The sequence below is a fragment of the Candoia aspera genome, chromosome 2, assembly GCF_035149785.1.
Source record: "Candoia aspera isolate rCanAsp1 chromosome 2, rCanAsp1.hap2, whole genome shotgun sequence".
In the NCBI taxonomy this organism is placed as follows: Eukaryota; Metazoa; Chordata; class Lepidosauria; order Squamata; family Boidae; genus Candoia; species Candoia aspera.
Window position 1 is genome coordinate 323,397 of NC_086154.1, and position 27,698 is coordinate 351,094.

Genomic DNA, 27,698 nt, shown 5'->3' on the forward strand with positions numbered 1-27,698 from the left:
ACGCGGATTGTTCTGCCCCCAGGTTGTCGGGTCCAGGCATGCCCGGCGGCCTTCTCTGTCAGCCAAGCACCCCGAGGCTTAGGGCCTTCCCAGCCAGGCCCCCAGGCGGCAGACTGACCCCAAATGGTACGGTCTCTGGGGGGGGCGGAATCTCTCCGGGTCCCCCCATCAGGCTCCTTCCCCTTCCCTCGGTTGCGGAAAATACACCTGAAAGGGGAGGGAAGCAAGGAGAACCCTGGCAGCCAAGTCCTTGAGGTTTAGCCACATGAAATAACTCCAGAGCCAGAAGTACTAGGCAGGAGGGGGGAAGGGCCGTGTGCAGGGGTGAGGGCTCTGCACACCCTCTGTGCAAGAGCCCCCAAGAGTGGGGCTGGGAGTGGGTTGCTTCAGAGAGACAAAATGGTGCTTGGACGTGCCCCGGTTTTGTCTCAGAAAGAGTTGTTAAAATGGGAATGAAAAGCTGCTTCTGAACTAGACGGGCAACTGTAGGGACAACAAAGGCCATCGCAGCCTTAAGGGGTGGGGCTAGATGACCTCCCTCCCAACTACAAAGTTAGTATCAATATCAATATTATCAGGATAATATCAAGGGGAGCAATCAGTCCCAGATGCTCCTTCTCAGATACTTGAAAATTCTGGCTCTGGATCTCCTGGTGGCCCCCGACCCAAGGACTGATGCTGCTACCTCATCACAGAGGTAAAGGTAAAGGTTTCCCTTGACATTAAGTCCAGTCGTGTCCAACTCTAGGGGGTGGTGCTCATCTCCATCTCAAAGCCAAAGAGCTGGCGTTTGTCCGTAGACACTTCCATAGTCATGTGGCTGGCATGACTACACAGAACGCCATTACCTGCCTGCCGAAGTGGTACTTATTCATCTACTCACATTGGCATGTTTTCGAACTGCTAGGTTGGCAGGAGCTGGGACTGGCAATGGGAGCTCACCCCGTCATGCAGATTCGAACCGCCGACCTTCCCATCGGCAAGCTCAGCAGCTCAGCGGTTTAACCCGCAGTGCCACCGTGTCCCCCTCATCACACAGACCACAGCTAAAATAAGGGGCATGCAGCAGCTCTGGAGGGCCCCCCCAGGGACACGCATGGGGCCGATGCTGCCCGCAGGCTCACCCGCTGGGGGTTCCCGAGCAGGTCCTGGCAAGCCCTAGGTTTCCACCGTGGACGTGAAAGAAACAGCAAACAGAAACAGAAACCGAAAAGGGCTGGGCTGGGCTGCCACATGGGGTGTGTGGGGAGAAACCCCCCAGTACGATGGCAAGAGATTCAGCCCCTCGCAGGAGCCCTCCCTCTAACACCAACCAGGCTCTCCTGGGAAAAGCCCCTTCCCCCCATTTTCTGCCATCCAGCTGAAATCAGCCCCCCCCCCCGAAAGCCTTGGGCCGAGGAGGATGGGGCATGGGGGGAGGCACAGAGTGGGCCGTTTGGGGAGAGGAAATGGAGAAGGGACCCCTGTCCCCCCACAGCAGGCCAGGGAAGGGCAGCTCCATCGTCCAGAGCCAAGCTGGCTGCCGGTGGTGATGATGATGGGACCGGAGTTCAGCATGGCTGGAAGATGCCAGATGGGCCTCAGAGAGAAGCCATGCCACTGATGCCAATTCTCGCCCGTCAGGATCCCTTCAGGCCCCCGGAGGCTGTCCCCTTTCGCTGCCACCAGAAAAATATGCCCCCCCCCAAGAAAGAGGAACTCCAAAGACAGGCGTTCAAAGGAGCAATATTCTGTGTTCAATTCAGTTCCATAAAAACAGCTGTAAAAAGGCAGGAAACGAACCTCGCCCCCCATCACCCTCACACGCAGAGGAGGCAGGGAGGGCAGGAGCCCCCGTCCTTCGTGGGAGAAGAAGCCGGAACAGAAGGGCATCTCTGCCCTTCCCTGCCGGCCTTGGAAGATTTGGGGGGGTCACAGGGGGGTGAAGCATTAACCCCCCCAGCAAAGCATCTTCTTTTGGGAGGCACCTGGAGGGCAAAACTGGTGCTCTCCACCTGCCCGGCTAGCTGCTGTCCATCAGGTTATTTCTGTTCCTTGGTGGGGGCATAGTACAGCTCCAGCGGCCTGCTCAGCTTCCAGTACTTCTCGTTCACCAGCTCCAGAGTCGCAGACCCGTTCAGCGTCTGGGCCAAGGACGGACACAGGGTGGAGGGGGGGGTCGGTTAGTAGCTCTTCTGCCCCCTTGGCCAAAGTTGCCCCCTCAGACCCCAGCCTCCCCAGTGGGCCACCCAGGGAAGCTTCCCTAGAAAAGAGAGCTGATCTAACTATGAGAAGAACAGGTGACTCAGGCAAGTGAGTCAAGCTGCATGGACCCAACAGACAGCCTCCGCCCCAATAGGCAGCATCCAAGGGTCTGCTCGAGGGGAATCTTAAGCGCGGCGCTTGCAAAGCAACCCCGACTTTCTGGCTGCCCCTTCCCGTCAGCCCTCTGCTCTCCACTCCTCCTCACCGTGAAGGCCCCCCCGGCCGTGGTGATGTAGATGGTGTACTGCTTCTCGCTCACATCGTCCAGGGCGGGGGCCTCGGGGCCTGGGCCAGGGGCCTCTTCCAGGGCGATGCGCAGAGCCAGGTACTTGGAAAGGTGGTCCACTGTTGCGTTAGCCGTGGTCTTGACGTACCTGCCAATGGGGGGGGGCGGGGGGAGTGAAGGCAGGAGGAAAGGAGCGGGGCTCTGTCCCCCAGATCGGGGGGGAGGGGCTGAGGAGCTGTGCCCAGGCGGCCTGCGTGCCATGCCCAGACCAGCCTCTCCTGGGGAGCCCGCCGGCCCCTGCCCCCGCACCAGGCCCCTCGAACCGCCCCCATCTTCCCAGGCCCCGAAAGGCTGCCCCGCAGCTGGCCAAGGCAGACGGGGGCTGGGGTCCTCGCCCGGCCCACCTGGTCTGGGAGTAGCTCCCCTTCTCTACCAGGACAGGGTGGGGCCGGAAGACCAGCTCAATCTCGCTGCCGCTGCCAGACTCAGCCCCCGGCTCGGGGCTGCCCCGCCCGCCCTCATGTGAGGTCTCCGGCTCAGCGCCCGACTCGTCTGAGGCCCGCGAGCGCTTGCAGCTGGGCCCGGCCTCCGGCTGGCTGGGGGCCGAGGCGTTGCTGAGGTGGGAGCGGCTGTCGCAGTTGTCCTCCGCCCCGCTGAAGGTGGCATTGTCCGACTCCTGGGGATGCTTCCGGACCCGCTGCCCCCTGGCAGAGGAAGAGAGCCCCGAGGTGGGGAGTCACTGTGGAGGGCGAGTCTCCCGTTGCAGACCCTGCTCCCGGACCAGGAGGACGGCCTTGCAGGGAAAATGCAACGGGGCTGAGGGGGTTGCTGTGAGAGACCCTTGGGGCCCCTGGCAGGGCTGTTGTGGTACCCCAGGTTTGGCTCCATAAGCACACTTTCTTGGGAGCTGCTCCCCCGAACAAGAGGGCCCACCCTCCTTTTCGAAATAATCTCTCTGCGGCACCAGCAGGAGGGATTTCTGGGCCTAGCAGTGAAAATCGGATGGGGAATTGAGGGAAGCCCCCCCCCGTGCTCTGCAAGGGAGGGGCGTCAGGCAGATGCCGTTCTGCTTCCTTCTGGCGGGGAAAGGGTTCCGGAAGGGTGCAGGGAATTCTCAGGCGGGGCTGGCACAGGCTGGGGCGCCCTGACAGGTGGGCGCGGCACCCCCCGCACCCACCGGTTCATGGCCTGCATCTTCAGCCCCTCCTCCATGCTGCTGCGCAGGGCCTGCTGGTTGTGCAGGCGGTTGAGCTTGGCCAGCACCCGGTCCTGGTGGGCCTCGTACTCGTCCCGGCTGGGGTAGATCTTGGAGATGAGGGCGTCGAAGTTTGGGTCGGGGCGCAGGGAGCGCTTGGAGACCAGCTTCTTGCGGCAGGTCGGGCACTCCTTGTTCCTGCAGCGGCGGGACAGAGGAGAAGGAGGCGCTGGGGGTGGCCCCGGGCCCCGGGCCCCACCCCCCCGCCCACCCCCCTACCCGCTGCGCAGGGCGGTGACGATGCAGTCCGAGCAGAAGCGGTGCAGGCACTCCTTGGTGGTCATGGTGTGCTTCAGCATGTCCAGGCAGATGGGGCACATCAGCTCACTGTGCAGGCTACGCGGGGAGACGGCGATCTCCGTCCCGTCCATGATGGCCTCCTGTGGCAAGAAGGGGGGACGTGGGCCCTTCGCCGCCAGGGGCCGGTCGCTCTGCTGGGAGAGGGTGCTCGGCCCAACAGAAAAGGGGCGCATGGGGAGGGCTTCAGGCATTTGGCCTCTGGGAGTGCCTCTTGGCTGCACTACTGTGACTCGCTCTCTACGGGGTGGCCCGTCAGCAGGCTGAAATACAGCCGGGCCAGCAACACCAGTCCTGCCTCAGCTGCCGCAAGTCCCTTCCAGGTGCAATTCGAGGCCTAGCCGCACCCCAGAAAGCCCTCCCTGGCTTCAGGCTCTGGGCCTGCCCACCTGGGCCACGCCAATCGAGAGGCTGGGCCGCGCACGCCCTGGGTGGGAGGCGGCTCCCCCATCACTCACCTCCAGGGGGAGGAGCCCTGTGGGTCAAGGAGCGGTCTCTCTGGGCCCTGGTGGGTTCCTGCTGGTTTACTGAGGCGGATTGTCTGATTCGTGCACTTTTACTGTGGGGAGGCCGGTCCCACAGCTTTGTAAGCCGCTTCGATGCACCTGATGCGAGCGGCCTGGAAGCACTTCTAGTTGGCCGGCTGACCCTCTCTGGGCAAATGCAGGCAGGGCGCTGCAAAAGCCACACGCCCCCCTGAGGGGAAGCCCTGCTCCCTCGCCCCACAGAGGGGCCCCAAGACCCAGCGAGAGGAAAGCATTGCCTCAGGGAGGGTCTCCCATGATGGGCATGGGGGTGCTTGACCCTCCCCACCCTTTTGCCTTGCTGGCTGCCCTCCTGCCCAGCCTGGTGGGGACTGGTGCCCCTGGCCTTGTCCGCCACTTGCCACCTTCCCCCCCACCCCTCGGCTGGGCCCTGCCGCATCCCCTCACCTGGGGAGTCCGGTGGAGTTCGTACAGGCTGAGCTCCCAAGTTTTGCTGGCAGTCTGCGCATTTGCTGGAGCGGCCATGGCAGCACTGGGGGTGGAACAAAGAGAGGGGTCTGAGCTGAGTAAGAACGGGGGGGGGGGGCTTATGGGAAGAGCCCCACCAAGGAGTGAGGAGGCTTCCAGGCTGCAGTCAAAAAATGACCAAAATAGCTCAGCTGCAAAGCAATGGCCCCAAGCATGGAAGAGCCACAGAATCCAGAATGCAAGGCTTGGAAGGGACCTTAGAGATCACCTAGTCCAGCCCTGTCTGTGGCTACTTCGGAGGGTGGAGGGGAGAAGCTCTCCTCGGGCTTAACAGAGGGGAGCAGGGCATCTTGGCTCATTGGCGTTTGGAGCCCAGAAGGGTTCCCTCCAGCTAAGGTCAGATTCCGTAGCCCATCAGCCCCAGCAGCGTGGGCAGAGATGATAGGAGATGCAGTCCAATCCCTGCTGGCTTTTGAAACCCAAGGACGGCAGAGGGACCTCATCCCCATCAGCCACTCCTGACCGAGGGGCTTGCAGGACGCCGGGAGGCCGCCAGCCCGCTTGGCCTCCGGACTGAGGCCCGCGAGCCCCGTTCCGGCCACCCAAGAAGACTGCCGTCCCCAAATCGCAAAGCCTCTCCTCCGCGGTCAGAGACCGGAAAAGCGAAGGAAACAGGTCGGCCCCCAAACTTAACGCCTGTGAGAACCGGACGATCTCAGGGAGATAAAAACGAGGCATTTTCCTGCGAGGACAAACGAGGTCGTTTCATCTCCGCAAAAGCCATTCAGAGAACCCTGAACCGGGGGGTGGGGGTTACAATGTTTGCGCTTCTGCTTGCGGTCAAACGTCCTCACTTCGACGTAAGCGCCCCGCGTTTTTCTTCCTGATCTGGTTTTAGTCCTCTGCGTGGCTTCCTTTTTTAAACTCTGGGTCGTGACGCTTTATTTGTTCAATGAGAGAACAACCACCCAGTTTTAAAAAAGGCAGGGAGACCCTCTGTGCACGCGCAGAGGACGCCTGCCCGCCGCCCGTGTGCGCCGCTCCCGGCTCTGCGTTCGAGCGGGCTCCTTTCCGGCGGGAGGTAGAGGTAGATCTGCCCTCTGCACGTGCTCAGGAGCGATCTCGGTCGTTGCCCCGCCTCCCCGAGTCTGAAGCTCTGGACCGGGCGCCCGACCGCGGTGCTGCCCTCTGCACATGCTCGCCATCACCCACCGCTTCGCCCGAGCGACAACAAAAGAGGCTCCGCGGCTCAGTTCCTTCGGGAAAGGGGGGCCGCTCCCCGCGCCCGCGATCCCCCACGCTGCTCCCCGCCCCGCTGCCCTCCGGGGTCCCGGTCCGCCCCCGCGGCGCCCTACCTTCCCCCGCGGGACCGGAGGCGCCCCTCTCTTCCTTCCTCCGCCTCCCACTTCGTCTTTCCCTGCCGGGGAGGCGGGAGAGGGTGGGAACCTCCGAGTCGCGTCACTTCCCCTCCCCGCCCCGTGACGTCACGGGCAGGGTGTTCCCCACCCACCCGCCGCCCCGCCCCCCGGCAGCCGCTCCGCGGGGCGCCCGCCCGGTGCGGTCCCGGCGGACAGAGCCACCTCCGGGCCAGGGGCGCGGAGGGCCCTGCTCCTTGGGGCCAGGCAGCTCCCAGGCCGAAGAGGCCCCGCGCCCCAGCGCAGGGAGAGGCGCCGGGCTCGCGGCCAAGGCGGCACCTGCGTCCCCGCGCCGCCCGGAGGCCGCTTTCGGGGCGGGCGGGGTGGCGGGGGCGTCCCGCGGGGCTCCTCTGGGAGCCGGGGACGTTTCCCCCTCCGAAAAGTTTGGACGCGGACTTCCTTCTCCCCACTTGTTTTAAGGGGGGTTCCCTCCGGGGAGCAGCAGCCTCTCCCCAAGGAAAGAATTCCCCACAGGGTCTGGATCCGCTAAGGAGGGGAGCCGGGCGGGCACCTGCCTGCCCCGGTTCAGGCCCTGGCAAAGGCCTTTCAGCGGCTGGGTCAGTGTCCCTGTTTCCTTTGGGTTTCAGTGGTCATAAAGTTTTTGCCTGAAAGAAGGAAAAAGGGATTTTTCCTGGACAATTTACTCTGAAAATGAGAAGGGGAGAAATCCAGTAAGGCCTGAGACAGCTGTAAGTCTCTCTTACAAGCACCTGTAGAAGCAGGAGTTGCTCCGTTTCATTCAAAGGCCACTAGAGCACCAGGCCTATCTCAAAAGTCTGAGCAGGTCCTTGGATGAGGGACCACCAGGAGATCCCAGGCTGTGCCTTAGATGCAGAGGGTGAGCCTCTTCTGGGCTTCTGCCAAGCAAACGGCATGGCTGATCCATGGAGCTCGCAGGAGTCCAACTTGGTCGAAGCGGGTTGACTTATTAGTGAGCCAAATGGAGACAGCCCCTGGTCATTTTCACTGGAGTAGGAAGGATTCTGCAAAGAAGCCCGTGACCATTTATTGGGTGGAAGACCCCCAACCACCCTCCTTCCTTCCTCCCCTCCCAAATTCTGGCCACGGTCCCTGGGGGGCCTATATCGATTGACTTACTGCTTATTTACTAGAGGAAGGGAGCCAGACAGACCCAGGGAGGGTGGGCACCTCTGGCAGCTTGTACCCGCTGGGAGTTGCAGCCAAGCTGGCCAGCAACTCCCTTCCGAAGCCTTGGAAGAGGAATGGGTTGGGACCTGACTGTCTGAACGGGGCCTGTCCCACGAGGCCCCGGGCTCCTTGGAGGCCAACCCACCCCTTCTCCTGGCCAGACTGGACTGGTGAGGAGGAGCAAAGGGGGGCTGACCCTGGGGTCCAGCCATGGCTCTGCTGCTGAGCCTGCCTCGGGGTGGGGGGGCAGGGGGGACTTTCCTTTTGCGGTGTTTGCAGAAATGCCAACCTCCCTTGGGGGGGGGGCTTCCTCCCAGGGCTTTGAAGAGAGATTAGGGAGGGGGCCCTGGGAAGCCGAACCCTCGGAGGAGGCTCTGTTCAGAGGTTGGCCTTCCCTTTGCCCTCACCCAGGGACAAATCTGGCTCCGTTGGGGAGGAAGGAGGTGGGGTTCCAAAGCCTGACCGTTGTCCGAGGTTTTGTTCTCCTCTGCGAAAGAACTGCTGCGGAGGGAGGGGGCTGCAGCAGAGAGGCCACGCTGCGCTGCTGGGAATGGCCGGCCTGGTGGGCCTGGATGGACGCTGGTGCGCAGGAGCCTGAAAGGGACGGACCACCCACATGGCTGGAGCCATTGTGGCAGAAGAAAGGGCCCAAGCGTGGGGGAAGGGGGGTGCCAGGCTGCAGGAGGCTCCGGGTGGGAATCACCTCTGCCACCCGCCCTCCCAGCTGAAATCCTCCCTCTTCCAGCAGGAGCAAAGGATCCCGTGAAATGCCCCCAACACAGAGACGGGGCCCCCTTTTCTAGATGGAGAAACAGCTACTTGCGGGCTGGATCAGAGGAACCAGATGGGTGTCTGATTTGGGGAGGAGGAGGAGGATTTTTTGAGGGCCGGAGTGCAAAGTTCTCCCGATCGTTTTCTAAGGCAAGAGGGGTCGCTGCCCATTTTGCAGACCAGGAAGGTGAGGCCAGGAGAGGCCCTGGAGAGGGAGAAGCTTTTTGGCTCACTGGCCTCCTTTCCTTGCATGGAGGGCACTGGGTTGGAGAAACAGGATTTGGGGGAGGGCCGTCCTGCGGTGGCCTCTGCAGGAAGGAAACAGCGTTTCCTAGTGCCAGCTGGCCAGAGAAGAGCTGCCGGTCAGCTTCCAGTCCTCAGCAGAAGTGAGACCTCAGGGACCGCTGCAGCTTGGACAAGAGTGGATCTGGGGTTGCTCTGGACCATGCCCTCCAGGCGGGAGCTCCCCACTGGGCCAAGCCTTAATGCCACGCAGGAAATGGGCACTGTGGCATCAGACGGTTGTTCTGGTCCCCTGAAATTTGTGGGGCTGCAGCCCCTCCCTACCTGGTGCTCCCCAGGGTGCCACCCTCTATGGAAAGGCAGGGCAGCTGCAGGCTGGATCTCACAGGACCCTACACACATTCTCTCTCTCTCTCTCTCTCTCTCTCTGAAAAGCCTTCCGAGGGAGGGTGGCTGGATTTCAAGCAAGTTGGCGCTGAGCTCCCAAGGGTGGCAGCCAAGATGGCTTCTGACTCTGCCCTGGGAACGTTGTATGGGACAAAAGCTGGCATGGCGGCTCCGAGGAAGGCGGCCTTGTATCCACAAATGTACCCCTGGCAGTCCTTCCAGCACACGCTTAGCTGCTACTTTGCTTCTTTCCTTTAGAAGACGGACCTAAAGCGCCCCCAGCTGAGAAGTAAACATCCTCTGGGCTCTGCGGGGCTTGGCTTCAAGAGGGAGCCAGCCGGATCCTCGGAGACCCTCCAGGCCCCTCCTGGCTGCTGACCGCCAGCCCCGGCTCGCGATGTCCAGACTCAACTCTCGGTGGGGAGACAAGAATTGCGTTTGGACAATCACGCGCCAGGGCTCTGGGTGGGGGGAGCCGGGAGGCGGCCATGGTCCGGCTGCGGGTGCCACCACGGAGTCAGCAGAGCTCTGGGCCCAGCGGGCAGGCCCCGAACACATACATGGTGGCGGTGCAGTGTGGAGCCCGTCTGCTCGGCGTGGCTGCCTGAGACACGCTCCCTTCCGCCTCGCCCCTTGTCCCTTTCCAGGGTCCTCCGGCTTCTGCAAGCTCTTTCTGGAAAGCGCCCCCATGAAGGCATCCGGTGTCTCCGTCTGCAGCCGCCTTGGGGCTGCTCAGCCACATCCCACCTCCGACTGCCAGCCCAGGAGGAAGTGCTTCTTGAGGCTTGCGGCCGTGCGGCTCCTGCTCTGTCCCCTTCTGAGTATGGGCAGCCGTCTGCGCAGGGTGTGCAGCTCGGTTGACACAACACCCTTCCTTGAGCTGGCCGTGGGGCAGCGATGGGTGAAGCTTGGCGAGTTTCTGTGGTGACTGAGTGTGCTGTGAAGGCTGGTTCGTCTCTGGCTCGGGATGTCTTCCAAAACCAGAAACGAGCTAATTAAGCAACAGATTAAGTGTGTTGTGTGAATGTGAACGCACGCAGTGTGCAAAGCAGAAGGCCTGGGGTGGACTACACACTCCATTGTCCCCATCTGAGGTTGACTGAGCTGAGCAGGGAAGCAGGTTGTCTCACCTGGGTCACCTGGAATTGCCCTTTTCTTTTGTGCATGGGGTCAGACGACAGCCTTTCAGAACTGGAGGAAAACCTTGAATGCCTCTGCAGATTTCCAGCATCAACTAGATCCCCGAACCACATTCTTTATCTTGTGAGCTGCCTTCAGCCTCCTCTGTCAGCCTGGGGAACAAGAGCTGCTGGGATACCCAAGCAGAAGAAGCAGTCCCTTACACCAGTGGAAACAGCAGTGGAAAAAGAGTTTGCTTTCCTCTTCCTTCCTCATGTCTTTTCCTTTTGTGTTGTAGCCATTATACAAAAAGAAAAGCTGAAAACAGAAGGAAGGCCTAGGCTTCTTATCTTCAATACATACACAGCGCATCAAACATTTTAGGACTTGGGGTTTCTTTACCAGTGTTAATAATATTAGCAAGAAGAATAACTCTCTCCTTCACACAAAGCATTTTGAGTAGGATGAAGGAGGATTTAATTTCACTTCTATTTTTTTTTTTAAACTGGGTTTTAAGTGTTCCACATTTTGCTTTTCCTGCTAACCACCTTGCGTGGTCTGTGGGTCCAAAGGGAGGTTATGTCCTTGAAACAATAACCGTCCAACTGACCAATCTCTTCTTCTGATTTCTGCCGCACATCAGCCGGACACATGTGCCCTGAGCCAGACGTCTTTTTGGCCTTGGTAGGAAAGCCCACATACCTTTGAAAGGTTTTTGCAGCTCAAACTGCTGTTCAACAGCTTTCGCTGTTTCCAGCACCTCCTCTTTTCACAAGGCCTTTGCCCTCCCAGGAGGCTGGCAAAGCTGGCAGCTGGGTGGGTCTCGGGGCCCAGGGGTACCCAAAGGGCAGTGCTGCTGCTGGGCAGACCTTAGCAGTAAGGGTGGTTCTGCTGGCTGCCAGGAGGAGAACTCACAGCCTAGAAGGGCAGCTGGGGATGGCCACGACTTCCCAGAGAGCTGGGTGACCTCTAGCAGCTGGCACCCTCCCTGCCTCCCTCCCTCCCCGAACTGGCAAAGTCCCTCAGTGGTCAGGCCCAACCCAGGCTGGGAGCTGATGGTGGCCCTGCCTCTGGAAACCGCCGGGCTTCATTATGGGGGGCGGAGGGCTTGAAGCAGCCACCTCCTGGCCTCACCGCCTGGAGATCCCTTTGCAACATTGGGGTGCAGAAAGTTGTGTGGGCAAAGGGGGCCTTGCAAGGGTGCCGGGAGAACCTTCTGTCCCCTTGTCCTCTGGAGGCCAGCGCGGGGGTGGGGGTTGGGACCACAGGGCAGTTCGCCCTTCATTGGGTTGGCCCAAGGGTTCCCCGGATGGCTTCTCTGCAGTCGCGCAGCCCTCCTGGGGCCAAGCAGGGCGAGAGCGGGCGGCGCCAGGCCGGCGCGGGATGCGGCCCTTCGCAGGGGGCGGGAGAGACTCGCGCTTCTCTCGCTGCCTGCCGCTTCCGGAGGGAGCTGGCCTCCGCCGCAGAATTCCCGGGCAGGAGCTGAGCCGCCTTTCCGTCCGGGGCCCAGATGTGCGCGGAACAATACCTGAAAAGACACCGCGGGGGGCCAGGCGGGGGCGGGCCGAGTGACGTCATCCTCCCCTCGAAGGCCGCCCGGGAAAGCGGCGGCCCGGCTGCCCCGCTCGCAGCTGCTCCCTGGGTCCCATCCTGCCCGCTGGGAGGGGGGGGACAAAGGGCTGGGCACGAGGCGACTCGGAGGGGTTAACTCGGAGGGCCGGGCAGAAATCCGCAAAATATCTAAAGCTGCGTCCAGACAACGCGCCGTCCCCCGAACCCGGGTCAGCGAGACATATGGGCTCCCGCCACACAAACGGTTATGCGCTAACAAGAAGCGAGGCTCTGGAGTAACAGCGGGCAGAGTTGGCCTCCCACGAAGCGACCAGCCGCGTCTGGGCCGAGACTAGCAGGCCGCGCCGGACGTCCCAGCCGACCTGTGCCTTTGACTAGCCGGCCGCGCCTGGTGGGGCAAACCAGAGTCCCATAGAGCTTGTCAAGACTGGACCTCCGACCATTCCTCTCCGCTTGCCTCTCTCGCAGGCTGGCTCCGCGGATGCAGGAGGTGAAGTGCGGTGCAGGCGTGGGGGACCCGCGGCCTCCCTCCTCTGCACGTGGGATCCCTTGCCCAGGCCTGTCCTCCACTAGGGCCAGACTACAATTCCCCGCATCTAGTAGCCATGCTGGTGAGACATACTTGGAGCTGTGGTCCAACGCAGAGTGTCCTTGAACCTAAGAGTGGGAAGGTCCCTTGAGCCCATCCAGTCCAGTCCCCTGCAGGAAGCAAATAAAGATGACTCACTGGCTTCTGCGAAGAAATGCCAGCGAGGGCGGGCCACGCAGCCTCCTTCTGGGCCACGGGCTCCTCAGTCAAGCTGCTCCAAGGGCTTTTCCACAACCCCTTAGCTTGGATACCAGCAGGCTGACTCTGGACCACCGTCCACTCAAGGCTGGCTTGTGTGAGCCCAGCTGGTTACAGTGGGAACTCAAGTTAAGTGTGTTGTGCGAACATACCCCATGCAAGCTTCCCTCCCTGCAGTTGTGGGGTCAGAGGGCTTTGATCCACCCCCATTTCCACGGGCGTCTGGTCTGGGGGGGGGGGGTTGCGGTAACCTGTTTTCAAAATTCTCCAGTGGCATCTTGGATCCCTTCCAAGACCTCAGCCCTGCCCCCTTTCTCAGGTCTGCCCTCCAGCTCCCCAGCAAGGCAGCCTCGTGCCCCCCCCAGAAGCCCAAGGGGCCTCTTCCCTGCCCTTGGGGCCCTCGAGGGGCCCGTCTGGGCCCTTCTCTCCCCCTGGACTAGAAGAAGGGCCCAGGAGCGGAGAACGGGGGGCCCATTGGCAGCGGCCCAGCCTCGGAGAGATGGCGGGAAGGACTCAGCGCTAACCCGCCGTCCAGACGCCGCGAGCCGGCCCAGAACAGCAGAAAGGGAACGACTGAGGCCAGAGCGAGGCCAGCAGAGCGCTCAGAGGATCGATGGGACCGTCAGTCCCCGGCCTTGGAAGGAGGACCCCCCCCCACTCCACAACGGGTGCGGCCATCCAGGTCCCTGTTCTTCACAGGAGCGCGGATTCCGACGAATTCAAGAGTTGGAGCGACGTGAGCCGAGGCCCCAACAACCCGTGGGCAGGGGGTGGGCCGTAGCGGTTCTCCCGCGGCGCCTTTGCTCCGAATCCGGCGGCAGGAAACCGGAGCTAGAAGCCTCTGGGGCTCTTCGGAGAGCGGCTTGCCAGTAGGGCAAGCAAAGAGCCCAGGGAAGGCGGTATGGAGCCTCCAGGTCCAAAGGCAGTGTATCCCTGAATACCAGGTCTAGGCAGCCGTCCCTACGGGCTCTAATTAAAGCGCCTCCTTCAGTCTGGAGGAGTCCCAAATGACCTGCAAACCCGAACACTCACGGACCCCGGAAACGAAGGCAGCGGCGGGGAAGCCTGGGCAAGAGGGCTGCTTGTGGCCGGTGGCCGAGAAGCAGCAGCCTCGCGTCGCGGACCACCCCCGCCTCCCCGCGTAGGGGCCTCGGATCCCCAGGAGCCCGGTCCCGAAGTCTCCCCCACTCCCGCCGCACAGAAGAACCGCTTTTCTACACAAAGCAAAACAAAAAACAAAAAACAGGCGGGGGCGCAGAAGCCCTTCCTTGACCCGGCGATTTCTGAACGCGAACGCCGGCAGGAGGCCGGCTCCGTACAGCACGCAACGGTTGCTTTCGCACGACGACCTCAGCCCGGTTAGTGACCCCCTCCCTCCGTTTCAGCGCGCCGGCCGCAAGTAGCCACAGGACAACGGGACCCAGTTCCGCTCCTCGCGCGAGTGCGGCCGCGAAGTCTTTCACTGACCTGGTTGCGAGGCAGGCGGTGCGAACGCAGCGGCGAAGCTCTGGGCGGTGGGGGCCAGCCGCGCTTCGGCCGTTCATCCTTCCCTGCGCTCTGGGATGCGCAGCCCACTTGCTCAGCCTCTTCCACCCTTGCAGACCCACCCGGGAGCCCTCCCTTGCCCCCCCCCCCGCCTTCGCCCGGGCTGGAGCGGCGAGGTGGCGGCGGCCTCCTCTGGCCAAGGTCGTCCTTGCCCGTCCCGGGACTCAGGCACCCCCCCCCTGCCCGCAGCCTCCCTCCCCGTCTGTCCGGCAGCCCCTTGAAGCCTCTTGGCCTTTCCCGCCCCCCCCCCACCTACGGGGGCGTCGTGCGGGATTATGCACCCCGGTTTCCACCACTCGCGCCCGGGCCCCTTTCTCCAAATTCCCCGCACAGTTAATCCCTCGGACAATCCCAGATAAATCTCATTCCCGCCCCGCAGTTCGGATGAAAGTTGGGAAGGAGCGGGAGAAAGTTGTTCTCTCTGGCCGAAAATAAGGAAAGGCTGCTCCCCTCCTCCAGGGATGCAGATCATTTTTTTGGACGCACCCTCCCCAGTTTTCACCCAGCGCTGCTTCCTGGGGGTCCTGCTGTCAGGAAAGCTGCCCCTTTTCTCCGCCTTCCTTGGGGGAGAGCTCCCCGCCTCCCCTTGGGCCGGCTGGCTCTCAGAGGCCTGGGCAGCTGTGCCCACAATAGGCCCAAGATGGGGGGAGGGAAGGAGGGAAGGCCGGGGCTGAATGGGGGAGAGGCCGCCTTCCATCCGCGTGCAGGAGGGGGGGGGCCGGAGCCACCCAGGGAGACAGGGTCACCGGTTGCCCTGGAGATGGGAAGGGATGCCAAGAAAGGCCCTGGGGGTTAGGGTGGCCAAGGACCCCCGTGGGGGCTGGGGAGCACCCACCCCAGGGCCATGGAGTGCGGGGGTGTGTGTGTCAGCTCCCGGCTCCCGTCCCTTTTTATGCCCCCACTGGTTGCCCTGGGTGATGAGGCTTTGAATGGGAGGTATGGGGAGCCAGGCAGCTTCAAACAGGGGCCAGAGAATAGGGCTGGGGGGAGAAACCCCTGGCTAATCCCTCCCGCCTTCCCCACCTCCTAACCCCCGTGTGCTGCCCGCCCCCTTCATTCATCCAGGCCAGAAAGAGAGTTCCTGAGTTGCGGGGGGGGGGGGGGCTCAGATTCCAGTTCTGGAAGCTCCATTCCCCCAACATGCAAGGAGACCCAGCTGGCCTTCTAAGGAGGGAGGCAGCCTCTTGGGCAGGGGTGGGGGAGGCAGCCTGTTCCTCCAGGATGGGCACAACCGGGAGAGGGTCTCCTTAACCCAGCACCCCCCCCCTTCTTCAGGCTTCCTGCCCTGATTGTGCCTGGGCTCCTCTACCTTTTTCAGCTTTGTGCCAGACAGAAGTGCTACTGGTAAAGCCTTCCCAGCACTTCTTGTCATTTCTAAGAAGCAACCAAGACTCTTACAAGCACAACCTGTTTTTATGCCAGGAGCCCTGGCTGGTTGCTCTGCAAAGGGTTTGGACTACAACTCCCATTTCCCACGGATCTGTGACAGCTGGGGTGGATGGTGATTGTTTCCCACCCCCTCCGCAGGGCACCAGGTGGGGGAAGGACAGCTTCCTATGTGTTAAGCATAAGGGTCCTGGCTGCAGAGTCCTTTTGCATGGGGGTGACTGCTGTGCTCCTCCTGCACCTTGCACCGGAGTTTGCAAAATTACCCTTTTCTGAACTCCCACTCTCTGGGCCAGAAAATGGGAAGGGGAACCAACTCTCGGTGCAATCTTGGGGTCCCTCCTCTCAGTTCCCTCCATCCTCCGTGCCAGAAAATGTTTGGCCTCCCCCAACACCCGCCCCCCAGCCTTGCACTGGTCAAGGAAATCCCAGCACTCCAAATCAAGCACCTTTGAGTGGAAGCCGCTCCCTGGGATCCACTCCGGTCTCAGAATCACTGCTAGGCAGGCACCGAAGGCCTGGGGGCATGGCCACATTTTAACACCCACCTTTTTTTTTTTTTTAATAATAATTCAATCATGTCCCATTCTTGGAGACTGCCTGGACAAGTCCCTGCAGTTTTCTTGGCAAGGTGTTTTTTTTTCCTTTCCAGAAGTGGCTTGCCATTGCCTGCTTCCTAGGGCTGAGAGAAAGTGACTGGCCCAAGGTCCCCCAGCTGGCTTTGTGTCCAAGGTGGGACTAGAATTCACAGTCTCCTGGTTGCTAGCCTGACGCCTTCACCACTACACCAAACAGGCTCTCTGACACCCTCCAAACTGCCCACCCACCCTGACTGGTTTCCTGCAGAGACTGTGAGTGGTTTCTCAGGGGAGTCACTCCCACAGTACACCTCTGTGGGGAGGCTGCACTCGGAGGGGGTTGCAGCAGTTCCCGCAGCCCACTCTGTGCCGGCCATGGCTTGAGGCTCGCACCAACCCTGCGCTGGAGGCAACTGGAGGTCCAAGGTCGAGGCCCGGTGCCCCGGAAGACATTTCCCCGCTGCCACGCTGGTTCCTTCCACTGGGTCGGTGCCGGAGCGTTCCCAGGGAAGACCCCCCTTCCTTGCTGCCTGCGGCTGGGCCTGTCCTCCCTCTGAGGAAGGCCCCCCCTTCTCCTCTTCGGGCAGGGCCGGGGGTCAGGAACGGGGAACGTGGCTTCCCAACACACCCACTCGGGAATGAGCCCCCCCCCCAAATGCAGATTAAGAAAGGGGCTAGGCCTGGCGGTGTTGGTCGCAGGACAGGCGGCCAGCCCTAGTGTAGCCCACTGGGCTGCGCCTGTCCCATGAACTCAAAGACCTGCCCCAGGGAGGTCCGTTCCTGCTGCTGCCCAGACCGCAGGAAGGAGGTTCGATTATGCCAAGACCATGTCGGCTGGGAATGATGGAAGCTGTAGTTGGCTGCTTCGAATCTGAAGGCTGAGTTTGCACAACTCACAAGAGTCCTGGTGGAAATGGGGCATGGGCCAGCCCATCGTGGCAAGTTGGGTGTTGTGTTCATGTTTTATGTGAACAAGTTCTTGCCGGAGGCATCCTGGGGGGAAAGCGCTTACGGCCCCACATTAGGGACTGGTTGGTTAACCTGTAGAACTGATGGGAGGGTTGGGGACCATTGTTGCCCTGCCCCCAGCGCTCATGGGCTGGGCCAAGTGATGTCTCCTGCTTGATCCACCATACTGGGGGGGAGGTGTCTTGTGAGGGGACCCTCCTCTCCCCTCCCCACACTTCCAAGGGAGAAGGGAACATCCAGAAGACCAGGGAGGCAGCTTCCCTCACTTAACCTCCTCCTGGCTGCATTGTGGGAACAGCCCCAAATGGTCTGAAGGTGGCCTGTGAGCCCCCCACCAATCCTCTACCCCACATGTCCTCCAAGCACACCTGATAACCCTTTCTGCAAACATCTGTCAGTGTGCCTGCACTGCCAGCCCAACTCTCCGTCATCCCTGGGATGAGTGGGCACACTGACCCCCCACTTGCAGATGGCACCCACCCCAACCCATTTGGGAAATGGACCACAATTAGAACATGGGCCACATGGCCCCCAAGAGGACCCTCTTCCGGCGTGGGTGCGCATCCCAAATACACTGAGGATGCCCACACACAGGTTTCCAAGGATGAGCTGGCCAGAGCCCTGGCAAAGCCCTACCCAGGCCCGGAGGGGAAAGAAGGTACAGCAGAGAATCTGCTGGGGGGGGCGGATATGCCCAGCCCCAGGCTGTCCCAGCAGATCCTCCGGATGGGGGTTGCGCTCCCGAGAGAGGCAGGTCTGCCAGTAGAGCCAGTCCTTCCAGTGCACATGCCCAGAGGGGGACCCCAAGGGAGATTCAGGGAGGGGAGCCAGGAAACACTCTGCCGCTCTTTCCAGGATCAGGTGGTGCCTCCCTGAGGCCTACCAGGAAAGTGGCAAAAGCAGAATTGCGTGGAGAGGCACTCTTGCCCCTGCGCTCCAACACCGGGCCTGGCATCGGTGTTGCCCCTCCCTGCACACCTGACCCAACAGTCCAGCCAGCCATGGGGCCCCCGGCTGACTCTGGAGATGGAATGACTGCAGGGGGGCTAACCGGGAAGGAAAAATGGTGGGGAGGGAGGCTGGTTAGCAGCCATTTGCATTTTTGATCAATGGGCTATTGGCATACCTTCCTCCAGCGATGTTTTGAGCTGGGCTGTTTATTATGAGCAGCAACCATGAGCTGCAACCATAAGGGGACCAAGAAGCTTCACTGGGGTGAGGGTATGGGTATGTCCTTCCGTCCACCCCTGTAGAAGCCTCTCAGAGCCAGACTTCCGGGGAAGAAATGGCAAACTGCTGACTACTGTGGCGGAATGAAGAGCCGGTCTATATAAACAAAAGGAGCCTCTCGGGGCCAGAAAAGGCCTTGGGTGGATGGCTCCCATTCCTTCCTCGGTCCAGGGTGGTTGCCATTTGCACTGGCAGCAGGCCTGGGGCAGCCTTCCCCATCTGGCCCCCCAGAGAGACCCACTGGGAAAAGCTGCTTTCCTGTTCTGCTCCCAGTTTAAACTGCAAGCACCTCAGGGCACAGACCATCTTGTTAAGAGTTACCGCACTCTCCCCATGCAAATCACTGCGCGTACTAAATTCAGGGCCCGTAGGCTTCACAGCTACCCAGGACTGGCAAAGGAACACCAGACGCCTCCTTCTCTGAAACCTTTGATCCAACACAGTCTCACACCTTCTTCGTCTTTGCCTTACGGAAAGCAGAAACGCATCTTTATTTAAATATAATGAACTGCTTGATTAATCCACAAGGAGGTGAGAGAATAATCAGTTTTAAAATGCGGCAGTCTGAGACAGCAATCGTACCCCTCTCTCCTGCAGGACATCAAACCTTGGCGTGAAAAGGCCCTTTCCTTCCAGAGGAGCCTGGGGCCCATTCCTCTATGCCCCCTTGACATCGATAGGCATCAACCGGGTGCCGGTGCTGTCCATGGAGCACAGCTTCTCCCCAGAAGACACCGGCAGTCCTTCCCGGGGAGCGCAGGGAGTGTGTTGGTGGGGGTCTCCCCCAACAGGGAGGTGGTAGCGGCAGTGGCTCAGATGAAGAGACCCCCTGGTGAAGGAACAGGAGGGCGTCAGGGCAGGGAAGATTAATGCCCGACCCGGCTGCCCGCCCCCCGGCTGTCCCTACCTGTCACTTCCAGGCTGGCCCCGGTGATATACCGGCTCTCCTCCGAAGCGAGGAAGGCACAGACGTCGGCAACATCTGGTAGAAGGAGGTGGTGAGAGTGAGCCCCCGTTCAGTCTCAAACCCCAAAGCCCCCAGCCTGACTGAAGCCACGGGAGGGAAGAGAGCAAAGAGTAGAGTTCACCCCAGGTGCTGGACGAAGCTCAGGACGGTCGCCTCCCAGGCACACAAAGCGTCTGCTGAACCTCTCCCTGAGCCCAGATGACACAGGGGACCTTGCTCTGGACAGCAAGCAACAGGCACCCCGCGGGTGAGCAGAGGCACTCTTGTCCAGGCCTTGGGTCCCCCAAGGCTCCAGCTGGATGAACGCCTCACCTTCAGGCTCCCCTAAGCGCCCCAGTGGCACCATCGCTGCAAACTATGGGGAGAAAAGAAAGGAAATCAGCAACGTCCCGACGTCAGGGCTGTGTCTCCCTCCAGCTCTGCAGGAGGAAACTGACCTTATCCAGGACTTTGGCAGGGACCTTATCCGTCATGGGGGAGCGGATGAATCCCGGCAGAACCGTATTGCAGCGGATCCCGTACCTGAGCAAAGAAATTGAGCGATGGGTGGGAAAGGGAGCGGAGGAGAAGACGCACTTTGTTACAACAGCTCCTCGTGAAGAGTCTGCAACCAGCTAATGGGATTCGCCCCCTTCACACAACAGCATTCAAGCATTTATGCCCATCTCTCCACTAAGAGGCTCTCTCTCAAAGTAAACAATGCCTGATACTTAAAAAATAAAAATATTTCCTGCTGCTGAGGAGCTTCCCAACTAAAAAGCGCAACGCAAGAAAACAAAGTACAGAGGAGGGAAGAGAAAAACTAACAAACTTGTCCCTTCGGCCTCGCATGGAGGTCCCAGCCCTTCAGACCCCCCTCTCCCCCGAGGCTAACCTGGCCAACTCCTTGGCTGCTGTCTTGGACAGGGCTTCCACCCCAGCTTTGGAAGCCGCATAATTCACCTGTCCGAGATTCCCCACCTGGCCGGGGGAAAAAAGTAAAGTGGGGGAGGCGCACCGAGGCAGAAGGGGGCTGAGCAGCCCAGCCGCCCCCCCAGGCACAGAGAGCCGCAGCGGGGCGAGTCACAGCACCTTCCCCACGACGCTGCCCACGTTGATGATGGAGCCGCCAGAGGCCCCGCTCTCCACCAGCGCCCGGGCCACGGCCTGCGTCACCAGGAAGGTGCCCTGCAAGAGAGGAGAAGAGGGGCGCGAGCTGGCCTGCTGCCGCGGGCGGGCAGACGAGGCCCCGACGACCCGCCGGCCGCTACCTTGAGGTTCACCCGCAGAACGGCGTCAAACGCCGCCTCGCTCTGCTTCAGGAGGAACTCGTCCATCGTGATCCCGGCGCAGCTCACGCAGACGGTGGCAGGGCGGGAGAAGCGCGCCTGGAGGGGGGGGTCGCAGCCGTTCAGTCCGGGGCCTCTCAACCCGGGCGCCTCAAGGCCGGCTGGGGAATTCTGGGAATTGAAGCCCCCCCCCGCCCCCAGGTTGAGAAGCGCCGCCTTGGAAGGCTGCGAGGCGGGGGGGAAGAGGTCCCGGCCCCACCTGCAGGCGGTCCACCAGCTCGGCCACGCTCTCGGCGCGCCCCACGTCCACCCGCACGGCCTCGTGGTCCCCCGGAGGCAGCGACCGCAGCGTCTCGGCGGCCCCGGCCTCGTCGCGGTCCGCAATGGCCACCGAGGCTCCTTCCCGGGCCAGGCGGCGACACACGGCCCGCCCGATGCCGCCGCCGCCCCCTGCGCGAGAGACCCGCCGTCAGGCACCGCCCGCGGGCCCGTCCCGAGCCCGCCCGGCCGCGCCTCCGCCCGCTCCCCCGGGCCCCTGCCCGGTCCAGCCCAGCCCAGCCCAGCGACGCACCCGTGACCAGTGCCAGCGCCCCGCGCAGCCTGAGGTGCGCGGCCATGGCCGGAAGCCCCTCCCCGGAACGGGCGGCCCGGAGGAGAGGGCGGTGGGGCCCGGCCTTCCAGGCGGCGCTCTCGGTCCCCGGAGGCGGAGAGGCGGCGCCCCCCGCGTCGCGGCAGGAGCCAAGCGCCGGCCCGGCTGCGGATCAGGGGCGCGTCTCTGGCCGACCGCAGACGGCGATCCTCTTTCGGGCAACGGTCTGCAGCGGCTGAGCGCAAAGTGCCACTTTCCCAGGGCTTGGCTGCCCATGCCTGCTGGGCCAGCACCTGGCACAGCTGCTGCTCTTCTGGGGCAGGAAGCATCCATATGCCCGGCCAGCCCTGGGTGAGCAGACTAGGGCGCCTTCGTTCCTGCAGAAAGGGTGTCCCCCAGCCCACAGGGGCTGTATGGATTCCTTTCAATGCCAAGATGCCCCACTGTGCCAGCTAAAGAAGGTGCAACTGCATTCATGGGTCACGCTAGATCTGGCATAGCTGAACATGTTACAGCATGTTAACCCAGAGCTTGAGTTCCTTCCATAACCAGTTAAAAGTGTTGTCTGAACACATGCCAGCTAGAGGGACATCAGGAAAGCTGGGGAATATGAGAGCCGGGCCTGGAGCTGAACAAGGCCAGGGCCTGCAACCGGAGCACCACGAGCACAACACACCACTGCCTCTGAATCTGGATGCGTTTATTGCAGAAGTAATCACTTTTCCCGCTCTGCTCCTCCTCCAAGAAACGCAGAGTCCTCCTCCAGAGCAGCCCGAGCAGGGAGGCTGACGGAAAACCACATCCCGCCAGACCGAGGCAGCCACTGAGCCCAGGCAGGACGCTCAGCTCCCCTCACGCAGCTTTCCGGTTCGGAATTACCTCTTCTGTTTCTAATCATCTGCATTTCTTCCTGTTACAAATGTTGCCCCAAATTATACCCCACCACCATATAAAAATGCAAAACAAGGAAAGATGTATCAAATAAACTTGTGCCAGAACCTCTCTTCCCAGTCATCCCAGACACCCATTTTCCCTTCCCTACTCTATACCCCCCCATCCCCTGCTGGCCAGACTTGTCTGGAGGGCCAAGAAACTCCCTCCTCCTCTCACCAGCCAGCTCCCCTGAAAGCATGATTTCCATGCAGCCCCCACCCCACCCTGCCTCTGTGCCCAAGATGGGCCTGCTCTTCTCTTCTTCCTTGGGCCTTCTGCCTCAGCATGCCCGGCACGGAGACGAAGAGACAGAGGGGAGGAAATTCAAACTGCACCAGGACCATCTGCCAGAAAGTGGGGGGCCTGCACAAAATCTGTCTGGGACTCCCCAGTGGAATTGCAAAGAAATGCCCAACTGGCTGCCCCTCCCCCCCATGCACAGGTACACAGGGTACCCTGTGGGAACCCAGAGAAGTGCTGGGCAGACAAGTTCGTCCTCTGGGTGGCCAGACCCATCTTCTGCTCCCCTTGATGCCCACAGCACACCCGAAGGTCAGAAACAGCACGGCCAGGCCTTCCTTGGAATCCTCTGGGACAGCGTGGGTGCCACGCGGGCAGGGGCATCTTGAGGAACGGCCGGACTCCTCCATCAAGAAAAGCAGAGCGAGGTGGTCTGCGCAGACCGCCAGGAGTGATCATGCTCTGACAGGAAGGAATGTTCCAGATGGCTTTGTTCCCTAACGGCAGTAGCATTGCTGTCTTGCTATTCGCACTGGGCGATGAGGACCATCATGGCCACGCCACCCAGCAGGCTCAGCACCTCCAGCAGGGACTGGCTTGGCCTCGACTCCTGCAAGAGCTCCGGGATCACCGAGACCGTGGCCACGTATATGAAGCCCCCGGCCGTGAAGGGAAGGATCCAGGCAGTGGCTGCCTCGCCCACGCCCTCGGCCAGCAGGGAGCAGACCGTGCCCGCCAGTGCCCCCAGGGCCGTCACCAGCTGCAGCTTCATCGCCTGGGTAGAAGAGGAGACAGTCAGCTGAGAAGGAAGGGGACCCCTCCCAGGAACCTCTTGCCGAACGAGTCTCTTTGTGCAACTCGTGGGGGTGGGTGGGCCAGCATGCAGAAGCCCCCTATACATTGCCCTGAGCCTTGAGGTGGAGAAACACGGCTCAGTTGGCACAAAAAGACAGACCTGCAAGGGAAGGTGAGCCCTACCTTGCGCTTCGTGCAGCCAGACTGGACGAGGATGGCGAAGTCACCCACTTCGTGGGGGACCTCATGGAGCAGCACAGTGAGGGTGGTGACTGTGCCAATGGTGCTGCCTGCCACGAAGGAGGCCCCCAAGGCCAGCCCATCCGTGAAGTTGTGGGCAAAGTCAGCGGCCAGGTTGAGGTACCCTGCCACATGCATGGCTGGTGGCAGAAGACAGCAGTGGTCAGTTGGAATGCTGTTCCTCCCTCCCTCCCTCCCTCCCTCCCTCCCTCCCAGTGGGGCCCTCCTGCTGCCCGGAGCCCCCTCACCAGACTCCAGATGTGCCTCCCTTTTCCTGCTGGGGGTCCCTCTCTCTGCTGGCCCTCGGACCGCCTCCTTCTCCCCTTCGTCATCGCTGCCCTTGGGCTTGGCAGCTGCAGAAGAGATGGAGTGGAGCGGGTGACTGTGGGAGGCCTTCCCAGGTCACCCAGAGCAGAGAGACTCTGTTGCGCTGGTGGGTCCCTCATCTGCTTCGCTCTCCCAGCACTGACCTTTTCCCAAATCTCTCAGTGGCAAAATAGGCCAAAGGCTGCTTCTGCCCAGAGAGGGATTAAGAGGAAAGGGCCTGGAGCTGCTACGGGGTGCAGAAGCCAGAGGGACCCGCCTCCCAAACCTGGGGGCCCTCCACAGCTCCTAGCCCTCCTCAGCACCATGGAACCTGCCAGGGAAAGCAGCCGGGCAGCTGGGCTGCGGCCAGGCGGAGCCATACCCACCGTGAGCATGGCTGTGGCTGTGTCCGTGTCCCCCTTTGAAGTGCCTGACAAACTTCTCTACAACCAGGAAGGCCACGATACCGCTGAGGACCCAGAGGCCGACGGCCATCATGTGTTGATGCGCAGGGCCTGGGAGGAGGAGGAGAGGCAGAGCTCACGCAAGGGAACCAGGCTGGGAAGTGGATCTCCCAGGGGCTCACAGCAGTGGGGGTTGTAAGCTGCGTTTCATATGCTGTATGCGCCCAGCCCCTTATGTTGAGAGAGGAAGAGCAGAAACCTGGCTGAGGCCCTGCAGGGCTCCTGGTTTGGAAGAGGGAGGGAGGGAGGGAAGGGGTGGCACATTCCTGCAAGCGCTCCAAGGCTTGGAGCGAGTGTCTTTCCAAGGATCCCCCTATAAGAGCACTTGGAGGCTGAGGAAAAAGGAAGTCGGGCAAAGAGCAGGTGGATCTTTCAGTCTGCCCTCCAGTTACACCATCTGGGGAAAAGGAGCTCAAAGGTCTCAAACCCACTTTAATGAATTCATTAAGAAACAAGGGCTAGAGCTTTACTTATTCAGCTTCCAAGATTGTGCATACCCCCCTACCTTGGTGGGAATGCCTGTGGCTAGAAGGCTTGGCGTGGGAATGGCCATGTCTGGCGCCTTCTCCGTGATGAGCGTGTGGTTCTGCAGGGGGAGAAGGTCAGGGTGTGGGAGGGAGAACCCTGCGCCCAGGTGCCCCCCAAGGCCCAGATCTTGCTGCTCAATTCAACAGCCCCCACTGGCGGATTGTGGGGGAAGGACAGGGCCCCTGCCAACCCGAGGACACTCACCCAGGGCGTGAGGGATGAGATGCAGGAAGGCGTCCCCCAGAAGGCCCCCAGAGGCGAAGCTGAGCAGTAGCTTGAGCAAGGCCTGGTGCTGGGGGCTGTTGGACTCCACAGGAATCAGGAACAGGATGAAGTAGGGAGCAGCACTAATGAGGAGGGTGGCCCCGAGAGCCTGGGGGGTAGAAAGTAGGGAGGTGTCACGGAGGGCAGCCCCATCCCCAGAGACCCGGGGGCCTGCTACGCCTCAGGTACAGCAAAGGGGAATCCTCCCACGGCCTTGCAGCCCACGCGGCTCCCCCTGCCCTGCAGTGTCGCTCCCAGGATCCCGTAAGAAGCCTCCTCTTGCTTGTCCTGATGCACACAGGAAGGCAGTTCCCACCCAAAGGAAAGTCCAGGCTTTACGTCATGTGCCCCGCGAGGCTTGGGGCTGGAGCTCCTCTGTGGACTCAGCCCTTGCCCCCTGGCTAGTCCCCCCTGCAGGACTTTCCTTCCCGGTTGCAGGGAGTGGGGCGGTGTGAGGCCAGGCCCCTTGCCAGCCCGGGGCCCGCACTCACATAGCTCCACAGCCACAGTGGCTCCAGCTTCTCCCTTCTAGGTGGTGCCCCCCTTTGCCCGGGGGAGGGTTGGTCCCGCCTGGGGCCACTGGCAGGATCATCGTGGCTGTGCAGGTGGTGATAGTGGTCCTCGTGGAAGTGGGCGTGGCTGTGGCCCCCGTGGGCGTGGTCCTCAGGCCCGTGCCAAAGGTGCTCGTGCGTGTGCCCGTGCCCGTGGTGGACGTCCTCGTGAGCGTGTCCGTGGAGGCCCTCGTGCTGCGCAGAGGCGGCCCACAGCAAAGCCGCGCAGACCGCCAGGGCCGCGGCCGCCCCCGCGAGCCTGCCGGCAGCCATCGCAGTCGCCCTGCCGGGGGGGAAACGCACCTTAGTGGGGCTCCGGGAGGGCAGGCCGCCGCTGCCCCGCCTGGCACGGAGCCCCGGGCACCGCCGCGGGGAGCATGGGGCCCGCTGTGGCCCTTTCCAAGCCTCGGACGGCGGGTCAAGGAGCTGCAGCACCGACCCACGGAAGACCGGCCCGGCGCCCGAGAGGCCCTTCCTTCCCGAGGGCATCGCCCGGGACCCCGCCCGCCCCCGCTCCGCCCAGACTCTATGGCTGGCCGGCCCGGGGGCCCCTCTGCGCCGACACTCTATGGCCCCCGCGGGTCCCCGAGGCTCACCCGGCTCCGTTAGATGCTTCGGGCTTAGACCTGACGTGGCATCCAGGCCCGCCCACTGCGCCAACCCTCGCGGGAACTCCCCCGCGGCCCGCTCAGATTCTCCCGCCCGTCTCAGAGATGGCGCTGCGGAGCGCCTCGCCCTCGACAACAATGGTGGCGGCGGCGGCCTCGTAGAGGGCTGCCCTTAACAAAAATGGCCGACACCTGGACTACGAGGGGAAGAAGGCATTTTCTCGTCGCCGTTCCTCGTTCCGGCGTCTTTGCTCATCGTGGCACCGGAAGAGCTGCTCGGAGACAGACCTCCTCGTCCTTTTTTCTCACAAACCCAGCGAGGCCGACGCCCAGCTAGGCTCAGAGAGAAAGGACACTCCCCTCCCCGCCCGAAGCTACTCAGGCTGCCGCGGAGCACGCCGGGACCTCCCCCTGCCCCGGCAGCTCGCCCAATCGCTGCCCGCGGCCGCGGCGCACGCTGGGAGTCTGGCCAAGGCCGGAGCCGCGCCGAGAGGCACGCGGTGCATGGTGGGTAGCGAGCGGTGCCCGGCGGCGGCGGCGGCGGCGGCGGCGGGAGGGAGCCTCGGCGCGGAGCGGAGCGGGGCCCGGCCGCACGGACCAGGCGCGGAGGCCGGGGCGCCGGCGGGCCCGAGCGCAGCGGCGCAGCCATGGGCGACGCGGGCCGGGCCGGCGCAGGTACGGCGGGCCCGAGCGCGGCCGCCCTTCCCGCGGAGGCAGCGGGCGGGGCGGCTGGCCTCGCTGGGGGAGCCGGGCCCGATCGCGGACGGAGGCGGCCGCTCGGGGCGGTAGCCGCAGCCGGGCCCGGTTTCCAGCGCGGTCTCCGGGGGCCGGGCCGCCGTTCGGGCGGAGGAGGCCGGGCAGGTCCGTGCTGGGCCCGGCTGCGGCTGCCGCCCGCTCCTCGCTGGCGGGCGGCGTCCCCGGGCCTCCCTGTCGCCCTCCCGGCGTTTGCGGGGCGCCGCTGGGGGCTCGGCCGGCAAAGCAGCGGCCTCCCTCGGCCTCTCCCCTCAGAGGAGAGCTGCGCGTGCCCCCGAGGGTCTCCCAGGGTCTCCCAGCTCGCTCTCCCTCCCAGAGAGCGGCCGTGAGCAGAGCCTCCCGGGCCAGGAGCAGGCGCACCTGGCGCGCCAGACAAGTCCGTGCGCAGCAGGAGACGCGGGTCCCGGAGGACCCCAGACTGCGCGCCGGCTCTGCCTGGGGAGAGTCACCCGTCGAGCCACCCATCAAGAGCTAAAGCCGATGAATCGCTGGATCGCGATCAGGCGTTTCTCGCGGAGGACCCGCTCTGGTCCCATGCGGGCCAGGAGGGTGACTATCCTCTTTCACCGTCGCCCGCGGCCAAGGGGGCAGCAGGACGCGGTAGCAGCCAGGCAGCGCTGTGGCGGTCAGTGTGTTGCTGAGATGCCGGGTTGGGGCCTCTTTGCTCCTCGGGGTGTCTGAGCAGGAGTGGCTTTGATACAGAGCGCCCTTCCGTCCCTCTGGCAGAAGGGCGGCCTTCGGTGGCTGCATTCCAGGGTTGGGAGCCTTCCTGTCAGATCTGTGGTACCCTGAATAAGGCATATTGGCTTTTCTGCCAAGAGCTGAGCACATCTGGTGGCTTCCCCCGTGAGCATGGTGTTTATGAGCAAATGTTCCTTCTGGTTTTTCTTTGGGCGGTTTTAGGGGCCCTGTTTCAGCCCGCTGGCCTTGTTCTGCAGCGCCCAAGCCTTTGGAGCCCTCCTTCAGAGGTTTCACCCCCACCCCTGGATCAGGTTAATTTATTTATTTATTTGTCAAATTTACCACTGCCATCTCCCCTCTAAAGAGGGACTCTGGGCGGTTTACA

At 62.3% G+C, this 27,698-nt stretch overlaps 4 protein-coding genes across 7 annotated transcripts in view; 1 reads left to right on the top strand and 3 right to left on the bottom strand.

Moving 5' to 3' along the window:
* Positions 1 to 1,713: 1,713 nt before the first annotated feature.
* Positions 1,714 to 6,416, bottom strand: RING1 (ring finger protein 1). Of its 2 annotated transcripts, none has more exons than XM_063296109.1 (7): positions 6,331 to 6,416; positions 4,955 to 5,064; positions 3,945 to 4,105; positions 3,648 to 3,863; positions 2,875 to 3,174; positions 2,450 to 2,618; positions 1,714 to 2,123 (listed from the first exon to the last, which is right to left on the bottom strand). In XM_063296109.1, the coding sequence occupies exons 2-7, from the start codon at positions 5,030 to 5,032 to the stop codon at positions 2,022 to 2,024; spliced, it is 1,026 nt and encodes a 341-aa protein (XP_063152179.1). In that variant the 5' UTR covers positions 5,033 to 5,064; positions 6,331 to 6,416; the 3' UTR covers positions 1,714 to 2,021. The 2 variants fall into 2 exon arrangements, with proteins under 2 accessions (XP_063152179.1, XP_063152180.1); XM_063296110.1 differs by having other exon boundaries at positions 4,955 to 5,039; positions 6,331 to 6,413.
* A 12,162-nt stretch (positions 6,417 to 18,578) lies between these two features.
* On the bottom strand, positions 18,579 to 21,006 carry HSD17B8 (hydroxysteroid 17-beta dehydrogenase 8). Of its 2 annotated transcripts, XM_063296127.1 has the most exons (9): positions 20,933 to 21,006; positions 20,621 to 20,811; positions 20,344 to 20,460; positions 20,165 to 20,260; positions 19,968 to 20,053; positions 19,531 to 19,615; positions 19,406 to 19,448; positions 19,034 to 19,108; positions 18,579 to 18,955 (listed from the first exon to the last, which is right to left on the bottom strand). In XM_063296127.1, exons 1-9 carry the CDS (start codon positions 20,976 to 20,978, stop codon positions 18,939 to 18,941), a joined length of 756 nt encoding a protein of 251 aa, XP_063152197.1. In that variant the 5' UTR covers positions 20,979 to 21,006; the 3' UTR covers positions 18,579 to 18,938. The 2 variants fall into 2 exon arrangements, with proteins under 2 accessions (XP_063152197.1, XP_063152198.1); XM_063296128.1 differs by lacking the exon at positions 20,165 to 20,260.
* Positions 21,007 to 21,635: 629 nt separating this feature from the next.
* On the bottom strand, positions 21,636 to 25,992 carry SLC39A7 (solute carrier family 39 member 7). The gene is made up of 8 exons (XM_063296711.1): positions 25,868 to 25,992; positions 25,212 to 25,554; positions 24,661 to 24,829; positions 24,434 to 24,514; positions 23,847 to 23,979; positions 23,407 to 23,540; positions 23,102 to 23,298; positions 21,636 to 22,898 (listed from the first exon to the last, which is right to left on the bottom strand). Exons 2-8 carry the CDS (start codon positions 25,542 to 25,544, stop codon positions 22,647 to 22,649), a joined length of 1,299 nt encoding a protein of 432 aa, XP_063152781.1. The 5' UTR covers positions 25,545 to 25,554; positions 25,868 to 25,992; the 3' UTR covers positions 21,636 to 22,646.
* Positions 25,993 to 26,417: 425 nt separating this feature from the next.
* Positions 26,418 to 27,698, top strand: part of RXRB (retinoid X receptor beta) — a 64,646-nt gene continuing 63,365 nt past the window's right edge. For both annotated transcript variants that reach the window (XM_063296079.1, XM_063296080.1), the window contains exon 1: positions 26,418 to 26,554. In XM_063296079.1, the coding sequence (XP_063152149.1) occupies positions 26,527 to 26,554 (28 nt within the window). In that variant the 5' untranslated portion in view covers positions 26,418 to 26,526. The remainder of the gene's footprint in view (positions 26,555 to 27,698) is intronic.